The sequence below is a fragment of the Anolis carolinensis genome, chromosome 2 (assembly GCF_035594765.1).
Source record: "Anolis carolinensis isolate JA03-04 chromosome 2, rAnoCar3.1.pri, whole genome shotgun sequence".
In the NCBI taxonomy this organism is placed as follows: Eukaryota; Metazoa; Chordata; class Lepidosauria; order Squamata; family Dactyloidae; genus Anolis; species Anolis carolinensis.
The window spans coordinates 214,333,271-214,346,433 of record NC_085842.1 but is presented as its reverse complement, the minus strand read 5'-3'; the positions used below and the strand labels follow the sequence as shown (position 1 = coordinate 214,346,433).

The window sequence follows — 13,163 nt, the reverse complement described above, 5'->3', positions numbered from 1 at the left end:
TACATCGTTGTGACACAAATGGATTTTCTTTCTCCAAACAGACTCTGGGAATTTGAAATATTTTCGAGGGGTTGGTCCTCCTGTGGCTCCAGACAAAGTATAATAACCTTAAGATTGTTTCTCAGGGTGTGACTCAGGACATGAATTGTTTTATTTGCAGGGCACATAGTGCAATATATGAAAAACAAATGTATTCTTTGTATATGGGACAAAACCAGTATTTTGCAACTCCTTGAATCCTACTCTTACAAACAATGCATACTTTCAGCTAGCCCTCCAAGTATTATATATTGTACTATCTCCACACTCATTTTCTCAGATACAGTCTACAGAAATCATGAATTAGGTTGGAATACATGCAATATTACTTTACGTAAGAAAACCGGCTGGAGGGACTACTGCAAAGCCAGCCTTGAGTACTGTAAGAGGAGAGATTAATACCGAAACGCTCCTCCTATCATATTTCCCCGAAAATATGACAGTGTCTTACATTAATTTTTGCTCCCAAAGATGTGCTTGGTCTTATTTTCAGGGGATGTCTTATTTTTCTATGAAGAATAATTCTATTGTTGAACAAAAGAAATTAACATTTATCATGTATTGTACAGTGAGTGTCAACACAAACCAGCATAACCAGACAAACTGTGAATCCTATCAAGAATTTCTTGTTACTACAGTAGAGTCTCACTTATCCAACATTCGCTTATCCAATGTTCTGGATTATCCAACGCATTTTTGTAGTCAATGTTTTCAATACATTGTGATATTTTGGTGCTAAATTCGTAAATACAGTAATTACTACATAGCATTACTGCGTATTGAACTACTTTTTGTCAAATTTGTTGTATAAAATGATGTTTTGATGCTTAATTTGTAAAATCATAACCTAATCTGATGTTTAATAAACTTTTCCTTGATCCCTCCTTATTATCCAACATATTCACTTATCCAATGTTCTGCCGGCCCGTTTATGTTGGATAAGCGAGACTCTACTGTAGCATTATTTCCATGTACAACAATCTATGGTATGTACATTTACCAATCCTGCATGCTCTGGTCTTCTGTTTGGCCGGCATGCTTCCAAACAAAAACGTTGCCGAGTCTTACTTTTGGGGGAGGCCTTTATATTTAGCAATTCAGCAAAACCTCTACTAGGTCTTATTTTCAGGGTATGTCTTATTTTCAGGGAAACAATATGTGCCAATACACTACATAACTGTGCTTCAAGATTGGCTCCCTATTTGCTAAGGCAATATCTGTACTACACAATCATTTCAACTCTCTTTTCCTTTGGAATTGACTTTTGCTGGATGGATAGAATTCTATGAGGGCTCTCTGTTCAGTTTTTTGCAGAACTCCTCAGAATTCCCTTGAAAGAATAAATAGTCAAGGTAATCTGATAGTATGTGTAAAGAAGTGTGTTTTTATTTTAGTTTACAGATGTCATGTTTAACTGCATTTTAAAAGTCATGTTTAACTGTGTTTTAAAAAGGTGAGTATTAGCGTTACCAGTGCGTGGGGGATAGTAGCCAGCTCAGCATTCTGAGGCAGGTTGCCATAGTGACGAGGGCGGAGCCAACCGCCGTTTGGAGAAAAAGGAGGGAATGTTTTAAAAAGCGGTTAGTCTGTGTTCTGTTGAAGCACAGGGAAGGCTGATTCTCAGTTGGAGAATCAGGGAGAGTCAAATGTTTAATTTTGAGTCAATTTAAAATAAGTTTGGGGACTTATTTTATGTAATCAGAGGGATTACAGGGAAGACTGATCCTCAGTGTAGGGATCAGGGGGGCTCAAATGTTTGATTTTGAGTCAAGTTTAAAATAAGTTTGGTGACTTATTTTAAGGTAGTCTGTTTCCAGATAAGGAACAGATAGTCTGTGATTGAAATTCACAGGGTGACTGCAGGTTAAAGCAGTAAAGGAGGAAGTAGTATTTTAAAGTTTGAAACACCTCATTCTAGCTTTGGAACTGTTAACCAACTCTCTCAGTAGCCAGTGGCTACATCTTCTATAGTGGTGGCAAGAGTTGATAATCCTCTTAGTGGTGGCCGCATTATAAACATCCATACATCTGGTGGCAGCTTTTAAATAAAACATCTTTAATAACTGGTGGCAGCGGATATAAAATATATAATAAATATAATTAATCAATTGAAACTCCTCCACATCTCCACAATTGGTGTCAGTGGTGGGATTTTAAAAAAGATTTCTCCCCCTTCCTGACATCTTTGCAATTTGGTGGCAGAGGTGGGATTTAAAGATTCCCCCTGCCTGAAAGAGCCTCAGTTGTTCTTAGTTCTTTACAGTATGCTCTATATTGGCCCTTAGAGGATTGAATAGTGAGTTTTAACCATGTGTGTGTGGATGCCTTCTTTAAAGAAGGCATGTAATTTGGTATATGCCAAAGAACTCAGCTCATTGGTACCCATGCCTTTGGTGTGAGTGAGTGTAAATTTCTTTGCCACCATTTAATGTATGCATGGGGAAGCTAGAGAGGGCTGTCACAAAGGATTTCACAACAGCAGCAGCACCGTTTAGATTCATCAAGTATTTTGTGTGCGTATTTTTCTGGCTCAATACAAAAATAAGGACATTCAGACATGACAAAGATGTATAAATTTCCTTCCCTCTTTCACCTTGAGTCCCTTCCGCAGGTTTATTTATTTATTTATGTATAGTATTTATATTCCTCCCTTCTTACCCCGAAGGGGACTCAGGGCGGATCACAATGTACATATACATGGCAAACATTCAATGCTATTAGACATACAACATACAGACAGAGAGAGACACAATTTAACATTTTCCAGCTTCTGGTTTCATGAGAGTATGTTCAATTCCGGCCACATAGGGAGCTGCTGCTTCATCATCCACTGTGAAACTTGAGTCCTTGATGCTGAGTGTTCTGCATCCAACAAGCTTGGAAACAGAAGTATTTTAGATTTTCAGATTCTGAAATATCTGTATTTGCACACACACACACATAATATTTTGAGGACAGGACTCAAATCTAACCAGAAACCCATTTGCTTGAAATTACATAGGCTGAAGGTAATTTTATACAATATATTAAATAATGTTGTGCATGAAAGAAAATGTATGCACACTTAGAAACATCAGAACACAAAAGTGTCACCATGTTATGAATGGAAATGCAGTGAAATACAGTGTAAATTAAGGGGCTTAACTACCCTGCAGGCACCAGATCCCATCTGCTCTTTGGAAACTAAGCATGGTGAAGTTTGGTTAGCACTTCAACGAGAGACCATCAGGAACCCCAGGTACTCAGATGAAGACAATGGCAAACCACTTCTGTATATTTCTTGCCTATGGGCTTACCATTAATTGACTTGTATGTGCATAAGCTAGGTGAAGGTAAAAGTTTTCCCCTGACATTAAGTCGAGTTGTGTCCGACTCTGGGGGTTGGTGCTCATCTCCATTTCTAAGCCGAAGGGCCAGAATTGTCTGTAGTCACCTCCAAGGTCATGTGGCTGGCATGACTGCATGGAGTGCATGTATACACACTGCAATGTAATAACCATGGAAGAGAAGTGTCAATTAGGCAGATAACCAGATGTTTCTGGACAGTGACTTAATAATAATTTACTTTATTTATATTCTGCTCTATTTCCCCGAGGGGACTCAGGGCAGATTACAGAACTCACATATGGTAAGGATTCAGTGCCATTATACAATTAACAAGGACAGACAATACACCAACAGAGACAAAGGCACTTTCCATCTTATTGTCGGGATCTTGGAGGCTGTGCTCGACTCTGCTGTCATTCCATCTTCCATGCTGAGTAGCTTTGCCATTCTTCTACGTCCTCCCGATTGATGTCCTTAAGGGTGCCTTTTTAATTAACTCCCTGCTAAAAGCAATACCTATATATCTACTCGCATTCCTGCTTTTGATCAGCTAGGTGGGCAGGTGAGCTGGGGTGATGGTGGGTGCTCACCCCAACCTGGGCTTGAAATACTGACCTTTCGATCAGCAGGGTTTCCTGCAGCTTAGTGGTTTACCCCGCTGTGCTAAGCGTGCACTTAGTGTTTATTATCCTTGGCTGGGTTGACTACAGCTGATGGCACTTGTAACTCAACATCTGGTAGATTGCATGGCTTCCAACCCTCTCTTGAATTAAAACATGAGGCCAGTCCTTTCAACCCAGAGAAATAGACTGTGGAGTTTTTTTTTTAATCCCCAAGGATTGCAGCTCTTAATCGGCTTTAGATGTTTTAATTAAAACAAAATGTTACAGTGACCATTATTCTTCCGTTGCTATTAGATGAGTTTGCTGTTGACAGCATTATGAAGTCTTGAATGCAGAAGACACCCCTCCCCAAGTTCTGCTTCAGACCAAATTATCACCACTAGGGGAAAAAAGAAGCGACAAAAAATACGCAATTAATAATTTATTAAGTTATTTTACAAATCTGTGCCTGGGATTGTCTTCAGAGGAGGTGATAGTTCCTGTGGGAGAGAGAAAGGTCAAAGTTTAGGGACATCACTAACTAGACCACTATTTTCCTTGCACCACAAATAGAAAACAATCCGTATCAACCATCTAGCTAAATTCTTCAATGAAGATTTGTTGCTAAGAAAAATGGCCTGATTTAGCCCACTTTTTGCCATCCCCCAACATTTTAGTACTTCACTGGATCTGATTTTCAAGGTGACTAAACATTGTAGTTTTGCTAGATCTTCATTTCAGGGCATGTGGACTAATATTACCGTATATACTCGAGTATAAGCCGACCCGAATATAAGCCGAGGCACCTAATTTTACCACAAAAAAACTGGGATAACTTATTGACTCGAGTATAAGCTGAGGGTGGGAAATGCAGTCGCTATGGGTAAATTTCAAAATAAAAATAGATACCAATAAAATTTCATTAATGGAGGCATCAGTAGGTTAAATGTTTTTGAAGATTTACCGTATTTCAAAGAAAAATAAAACTAGCTCTATAAGTTAAAAAGTAGGGGCAACAAAAACAATATGGTATCAACAATAAACTAATAATAATAATAATAAAAACTTCATTTGGATCCCACCCTATCTCCCCATGGGGACTCAGGCTGGCTTCCAACATAGTAACAGGCAAACATTCAATGCTTATATAAACAATGCAGAGCTAGATATAGATCTATAATTATAGATACTAATTTCACATATGCATTTCCCCCTGAAACATTTGTAAATCCCCTGTGTGTGTGTGTGTTTGTGTGTGTGTGTGTGCATTTTCCCTACAATATTTGTAAGCCATATATATATATATATATATATATATATATATATATATATATATATTCATATCTATCTAGACATGTCTATATATATTTGTGTGTTCATTTCCCCCCTGTAATATTTGCAAGCCCTATATATAGGTAGGTAAGAATATATTCATATCTATCCAGACATCTCTCTTTATATAGATATTTGCAGAGACTTGCAAACATATGAGGGTAAATTCATATACAAAAATAATGTATATGTATGGCTACAGATACACAGGTACATGGATCTATATGTATAAAGGATTTGCAAAGACCTGCAAACATATGAGGGGAAATTCATATATAAAATTAATGTATATAGATAGATACATGTATACATAGAGATGGCAAAAGCTTGCAAGGGGTTAATGCCTATATATCTGTAGGAGAGTTTAACAAATATTTCAGGGGAAAATGCTTTCATAAGATTAATGAATATATATTTTTCTTCTTCCTGACTTGCAAGGGTGTCTCTCTTTTCAAAACATTCCCTTGATTAAGAGGAGGGAAGCTTTGCAAAAGAAAACACACTGATAAGTAAAAAGAGAGAAATAGATCACATATTGCAAGCAATAGCCTGCAGGCTCTGTTGCTGGCCTTGACCTTGACCCGATTATAAGCCGGGGGAGGCTTTTTCAGCTCATAAATAAGAGCTGAAAAACTCGGCTTATCTTTGAGTATATACAGTAAATACTTTTGATTACAGAGTTTGCAAAGTGTAGTCCTCCAACTGCAATACTTAGTATTCCTCACCATTGGCTGTGCTGGCTAATGGACTAAGCTGTAGTCCATCTGTACTTTGTGGATCCCTACTTAAATAGGAAGTGATAATATGTATGCAAGAACTTAAGATTTTCAGAAGTATACACACTTGGAGATGGAAGATAAGAACAAGGGCTGAATGAGATGCCCTCACCTGCTCTGGATTATATGCTGCATTAATACAGGTTTCATCTTCGACGAAGTTATCTCCCTCTGGTTCATTATCCTTTTGGTAACTGGTCAGTCTTCTACAAGATCCTGTACTTGAAGTCCTATGTAGAAGCAAAATAAGATACAGGACATATATGCTGGTTGCAGCTCAAATACTAGGTTGAAGCTGGTGTTGTAAAGCTATAATGTTTGCTGTAGTGCCAGGTACATCACTAACATGCAACTTCAACCATGTATTGGCACTTCCATTGTTAAGAACCCTTCTAACCGCACAAATTGCCAAAAGTCCTCACTGAACTCGTTTGTGCTCAGAGCTGCAAATACAAGTGTGTAATTATGCACCCAGCATGAAAGCCGTAACATTCTACAAACCTATTTTTGCCATTCAAGCTCAAAGCTCAGCCAAAGTTAGAATTAGCAGAAGTATTTGAATAGGCAACATTCCTTTCAGAATTAGGTTTTAAAGTAGGAGAGTGTTCTTGCTCTTAAGTAGACTGAAAACTGGGAAGGCTTCTGTTGGAAATAGCAACCTCTCAAGCCTCTCACTATTTGTTAATGTATATATTTGCTAACCTGTATTCCTGCCAACCTAGCAGTTCGAAAACATGCAAATGTGAGTAGATCAATATGTACCGCTCCGGCGGGAAGGTAACGGCGCTCCATGCAGTCATGCTGGCCACATTACCTTGGAGGTGTCAACCGACAACGCCAGCTCTTAGGCTTAGAAATGGAGATGAGCACCAACCCCCAGAGTCAGACATGATTGCACTTAACATCGGGGGAAACTTTTACCTTTACCTATTCTATGTGTATGTTGATTTGCCAGTTTGAATTACCTCTTTGGTGTGGGAAGAGTTATAGACATATGATTGTACTGAGCATGTGCAGACTCAAGACTCCATTTTGTATTCAGTATCTGTTTAGACTTCAATGGGAGAGGTCTTGCATCAGACCTCTGTGGAGGTGGATGCATATATGTGTTTGGACTTCAATGAAAGCAGGTTGCTATTTTGCACTTCAATAGAGAAGTATGCTGTTTAGAGACTTTAATAGATATGGTATGATTTATGGACTTCAATGAGTACAACTATACTTAAAGACTGTGGACTATTGATTAAAAATTATTTCCGGTGTACACAACAGAGAGAAGCTACATCCTATCTGTAACTGAACTTCAGTAAGAAAGGTATAGAACCTTCTATAGAAGGCTATGACCTGTTTGTAGAAGCTGTAAAAAGATCCTCGAGTATCTCAATCCCTAGAGGCTGTCGCACAAGCTACCTACCAGGCCTAAATGAAGAATCGCTAAATCAGCTACAGGAATATCTCAGACTATTTCAAGAGAATCCATACAGCGATGAGACTATAGTAGCAGGCCAAAATTATCTACAGCTATAGCTAATGCTAAGAAAGACCACTGGATAGAGCTGCTTGAGAATCTTAATATATCCAAGAGCAGCCAAAGAGCCTGGCAATTGCTGAGATGCCTGGATAGTGACCCTCTGGTCAACTATGGACATGCAAACGTAACACCAGATGAGATAGATCACCATCTAATTCATAATAATAATAATAATAATAATAATAATAATAATAATAATAATAATAATAACAACAACAACTTTATTCTTACACCCTGCCCCATCTCCCTGAAGGGACTCGGGGCGGCTTACATGGGACCTTGCCCAGACACAACAATATAAAAGCAAAAGCAAATTACTCAACAAGAAAACATCAACATTGATAAAAACAATAATAAAAGGTCAACATACAAAATAAAATGTTAAAAACATGAGTTGAATTCACGGATCTGGGCCAAAGTGCAAAATATGTCAAAGTCATCAAGAAGGGATAGTTACGTAGCTGATGTAGTCAATAAAGTGCTAAGTATAATACTGAGAATGGAAAAACCAACCACAGCAGAGTAAAGATGAAAATGAACAGGGTGCCAGAACTTGAAACCCACCAGGTGTCATCTCTTCTAAACCTGAAAAAACTCAGAGAAGCTATCAAGTGATGTAAAAATGTAATTCCCCTTTCTTTGTTTGTTAGCCAATGTAACTCTAGGTTATTTGTGGATCCAATGAAATCTGTATGTCCATGTATTTCTTTGTGTAAAAATGTAAACTTTCTGATACAGTGTTCCCTCATTTATTGCTAGGGTTAGGTTCCAGGACCACCTGCAATAAGTGAAAATCCACAAAGTAGGGACACTATATTTATTTTAATATTTATACATTATTTTAGTAGTTATACACTATTTTAAATCTTTATCAACCAATCATGTGCAGATAAACCACCTCCTTCTCCTCCTGTTGCCGCTTGGGCTCCTTTTCTCTCCCTTTGGCTTCTCCTTCCTCCCTTCCTTAGGCTGAAAATTGTAATTTTTTATGATTTATAATAGTTTTTTAGAGTGTATTGAAAAATCACAAAACAGCGAATCTGCGAAAAGTGAACCGCAAAGTAGTGAGGGAACACTGTATACGCTGTCACACTGATATTGCAATAAAAAGAACCTTTGTTCAAAAAGTATTCATGACAGCATCACATGTTTCTGGCTTCTGTTTTAAGAAATTACAGCAATAGTAGTTTTTCTTCAAGATTCTTCCTAGTCCTTCAAAGGTTAAATATAGGAAAACAGGTTCATTCATTGCAAGACAGCACATAAAAAATCCCTGTTGACATCCAAGTGTTCCCAAGTATGTTCAGAGTCCACACTGACAAAATGATAAAATCAGAACTTACCTTTGGCGGATTCGTTGCCTTCTCAAGTAGATATAGACCCCTGCTGCAGCCATTGCAAGCAGCAAGACAGCAAAAATGGCCAAAACAACAGAGCCAGCTGTATGCCTCCTTTCCTCTTCCTCACAGTAGTCTCCGCTGTACCCCAACATGCAGTTACACTTCGCCCCGTTGCCTTCCACAATGCAGTCTCCCCTCATATTGCAGGTCTCACTGTTGCAAGGCTCTAGATCGCTCTGCATGTTTCCCTGCACCAGAGAAGGACTTTTCCATTTCTGTGTTGTCAATGATGTGGTCTTGCGTGCTTTACTTGGATGGAACGCATGCGTTATTGTCATAATAGCACGTGTTGTAGTGGTACTTTTTTGTTTTGTCACTTTTGGTTGTATGTACACCTTTCTAGTGATAGGTTTCTGAGTGACGGTAGTTTTGGTAGGTGCCAATGTTCTTCTATTGCCAATAAACTTGTTGGTTTGCAACACTGTCGCCCAGGATAAGGTTGTGGTCAGGGGTTCCTTCTTGACAATGTAGTTGCCTGCAGGCAGAATAGCATGAATTTAGATCACTTACAGAGCACACCATGATGACTGGCCTGATAGTCCATTGAAAACCAACACAGCTGCAAGAAGAATCTACTGTTAAAAAGTTACATTATGTACTTAAGGCAGCATTCAGATAAGCTTTAAGAATAGTTTTACCATGCAAAAATTTCTACTGACCCAAATGAGTATGTTTCATTCCAGATTCATACCTGTAATGGTACTTACATCTATCTACTACAGCAATTCTCATCACTGACTTGGACTGTTTCCTCTAAGGAAATTTTGAGAAAGGCAACTTGATAGTTCTGAGATATCTGGCTCCTGTGTGTAATATTACAAGTGCTAGAATTCCTTTGGAAGAGATCATGACATATTAGGTAAAGGTAAAGATTTTCCTCTGACATTAAGTCTAGTTGTGTCCGACTCTGGGGGTTGGTGCTCATCTCCATTTCTAAGCCAAGGAGCCGGCGTTGTCCATAGACACCTCCAAGGTCATGTGGCTGACATGACTGCATGGAGCACCATTACCTTTTTGCTGGAGCAGTACCTATTGATCTACTCACATTTGCATGTTTTCGAATTGCTAGGGTGGAAGAAGTTGGGGCTAACAGTGGGAGCTCACCCTGTCCCCCGGATTCAAACCGGTTTTGGTCAGCAAGCTCAGCGGTTTAATCTACTGCACCATCCGGGGGGGGGGGGGCTCCATGACATACTAGTTTTGTAATATGCACCATGGGCATCAGTTTCTTTTATTAAAGAAATTTGTTTGCAGTGCAGTTTTTCTGCATTAGGAGAACATGCTGCTTCAGTCCTCTTAAAACCTCAACCCTAACTGTCAGAGCTCTATGCAATGGGGAGAAATTTTCGGTGAAATAGTGGCTGATCTTAACATATCTGACTCTCTAGCCATTGTTATTTATTTACTCCATTTTATCCTGCCTTTCTCACCCCAAAGGGGACTCAAAGCGGCCTTACAAAAAGGCAGTCATTTTATGCCACAAACATACTACAGTAAAATAAACAAATACATTAAAACCAAAAAATTAAAACATCAATATTAAAATCACGTTGTCCGAAATCATGATCCAAGGCCGTTCCATTAGTCATGTTTGAAATAAATAGATAAACAGGTAAGCTGGGACGGAACCGTTTAAAAAAGTGGTTCTCAACCTGTGGGTCCCCAGATGTTTTGGCCTTCAACTCCCAGAAATCCTAACAGCTGGTAAACTGGCTGGGATATCTGGGAGTTGTAGGCCTGAACACCTGGGGACCTACAGGTTGAGAACCATTGGTTTAGGACTTTATAGGCGAAAGCCAGCACTTTAAATCCTGCTCAGTAGCAGACTGGCAGCCAGTGGAGCTGATGTAGCAAGGGGCTTGTGTGTACCCCCGCTCCGGTGAGAAATTTGGCTGCCGTTGGTCCGTTGAACTACTTGAAGCTGGTGGATTAGGGTTGTATGTGTATGAAATGTAAATCAAGTGTTTCTGCTGTTTTGCAAGAGTGTGTGTTTCAGCAATGAAACAGTTAACAGCAGGCTAGTTTGACTGACAGCTTGTTGTGACTGCTATAACCTATCAGGCATGGTTTCCGGCTTTGGAGGTCAGAACTTCCTTCGGACTGAGGAATGTGTTTTCTTATCTCTGTGTGTGTTGAGCTGTGTTTGCCGACCGAAGAGGCTATAGAAGAATGCCAGCTCAGAGCGATGGCTTTTGCTATGCTTTTTAAAATATGTATTATAAATATTGAATAAACGTTTGGACTTTAGACTAGAAATGTCTTTGAGTCTGACATTGAACAGGAATTGGTGTGGCAGTCGATAGCAACCAATACATCAGGGTGCTGGTGTGCAGAGGATCAATGGTGTTTGAAGAAACCCACCCGGCACGCACCCTGATCCTTACACGCTGACAGAAGCTTCCAAACAGTCTTCAATGGCAACCCCACATAGCTATTATATTATATCCTTCATCTATTATATGTGCTCTTTAGCAAGACTATGCTCCCAAACAACAATTTACTACTTTGGATCCACATGCAGGTTTTTTCAATAGGATTACTCACAATCTGTTTCATCAGAGCCATCAGGGCAATCAACATTACGATCACAGATTTGGGCCTTTGCAATACATTTGCTGCTGGACTTGCAGAGATGAAGCCAGCCTGGGCATTTGAAGGTTTTGGTGCAAGAAGTGCCATGTTCTAGGATGTACCCAGTGGTGCACCTGCATCTTCTCCCTTGTGGAACTGGCAAACAGATATGACTGCATCCTCCATTCTTCTCTGAGCAGCCATTTTTACCTAAAAGTAGCAAGAAGATGATGTTATATGCCTCGAGCTAATCTACCATTCCTCAAAATAGGATGGGCTAAGGAAATCCTTAGTGGTACAGTGAACTTGTGTCAGGCTATCATCGCACATCTCCCTTACCGCACTCCATTTTAACAGTCTAGACTAGGCCCAAATAATAGATAAAAGATAATATTTTCAGGAAGTTCTCAACCTAGCAAAACTGTAGGAGGATAACTTATCAGCCAAATTAAGTGACATGCTCCCATCAGGGACTGAGGTTGCAAGTCCATTCTTATTTTTGCATTAAGTTAAAAACAGACTTGAATTACGGGCTACATGAACACCAGATGGTGAAATTATTTCACAGTGTAGTCCAAATGTGTTTGAGTCCCCAGATAAATATATAGGTATGTGAATTTTAGGATAGATACCAAACACACGAGATTTCATCTGATATCAGAAGTTAAGCAGGATCAGTCCTGATTAATACTCAGATGAGAGATTACCAACAAATACCAGGTGTTATTTCAGAAAAACTTGCAAAACTACATCTAAGTATTCCTTGTTTTAAAAGATCCTATTAAATCCTTGTTATTGCCATATGTCAACAGGCGACTTGAAGGCATATGCACACACATGAACTTTACCTTGCTGGCTTAACTTGCTGTAAATCTTTATATCCACAAGTTTTTGGTTAACTTGAAACCACCAGCTTTCTTCAGAGTCCAGTTTACTGTGCCACACCCTTGTTGCACCTGTTAGGGAGAGAAAGGCCATTTATTCCTGTGTATGGAATTGCCATGTTTTATGTTATGGTATCTACTAGACTTTCTCAAGCCTAGCAACCTGCTATTTATTTGTATTTCTGGATCAAATGGATATATTATACCATACTGAGTCCCAACAGGGACACTCCACAGAAACTGTTTCAGTGTTCCCCATAAGAGCTTTGGAAATAAGGTATCATCCAAACCCCTGGAATGCTGGCCATCTAAGTGTTTTAGTGAGCCCATAATCCTTGAAATTTGACAGTTTCATTTCATTCACATGAGCTGTCAGGGATTGCAGTCAAACATTGCTGCGGTGGTGCAATGGGTTAAACCCTTGTGCTGCTGAACTGCTGACCTGAAGGTTGGCAGTTTGAATCCATGGGACGGGGTGAGCTCCTGCTGTTAGCCCAAGCTCTTGCTAACCTAGCAGTTCGAAAACATGCAAATGTGAGTAGATAAATAGGTACTACTTCAGCAGGAAAAGGCAAAAAGATGCTCCAAGCACTCATGTCGGCCAAGCAACCAGGAGATCACAATGCAGGCTTCTGGGCTTGGAAATGGAGAAGAATACCACCCCTAGAATCAGATGAGCACTGCCTCCAGAGCCGGAAATG

At 39.4% G+C, this 13,163-nt stretch overlaps 1 protein-coding gene across 1 annotated transcript in view; it reads right to left on the bottom strand.

Moving 5' to 3' along the window:
* Window positions 1–4,395: 4,395 nt before the first annotated feature.
* LOC100559210 (low-density lipoprotein receptor-related protein 1B) overlaps window positions 4,396–13,163 on the bottom strand; it is a 78,350-nt gene continuing 69,582 nt past the window's right edge. The window contains exons 29-33 of the mRNA XM_003224639.4: window positions 12,427–12,534; window positions 11,552–11,788; window positions 8,951–9,482; window positions 6,189–6,306; window positions 4,396–4,468 (exon numbers count right to left, since the gene is read on the bottom strand). Of these exons, the coding sequence (XP_003224687.3) occupies window positions 4,424–4,468; window positions 6,189–6,306; window positions 8,951–9,482; window positions 11,552–11,788; window positions 12,427–12,534 (1,040 nt within the window). The 3' untranslated portion in view covers window positions 4,396–4,423. The remainder of the gene's footprint in view (window positions 4,469–6,188; window positions 6,307–8,950; window positions 9,483–11,551; window positions 11,789–12,426; window positions 12,535–13,163) is intronic.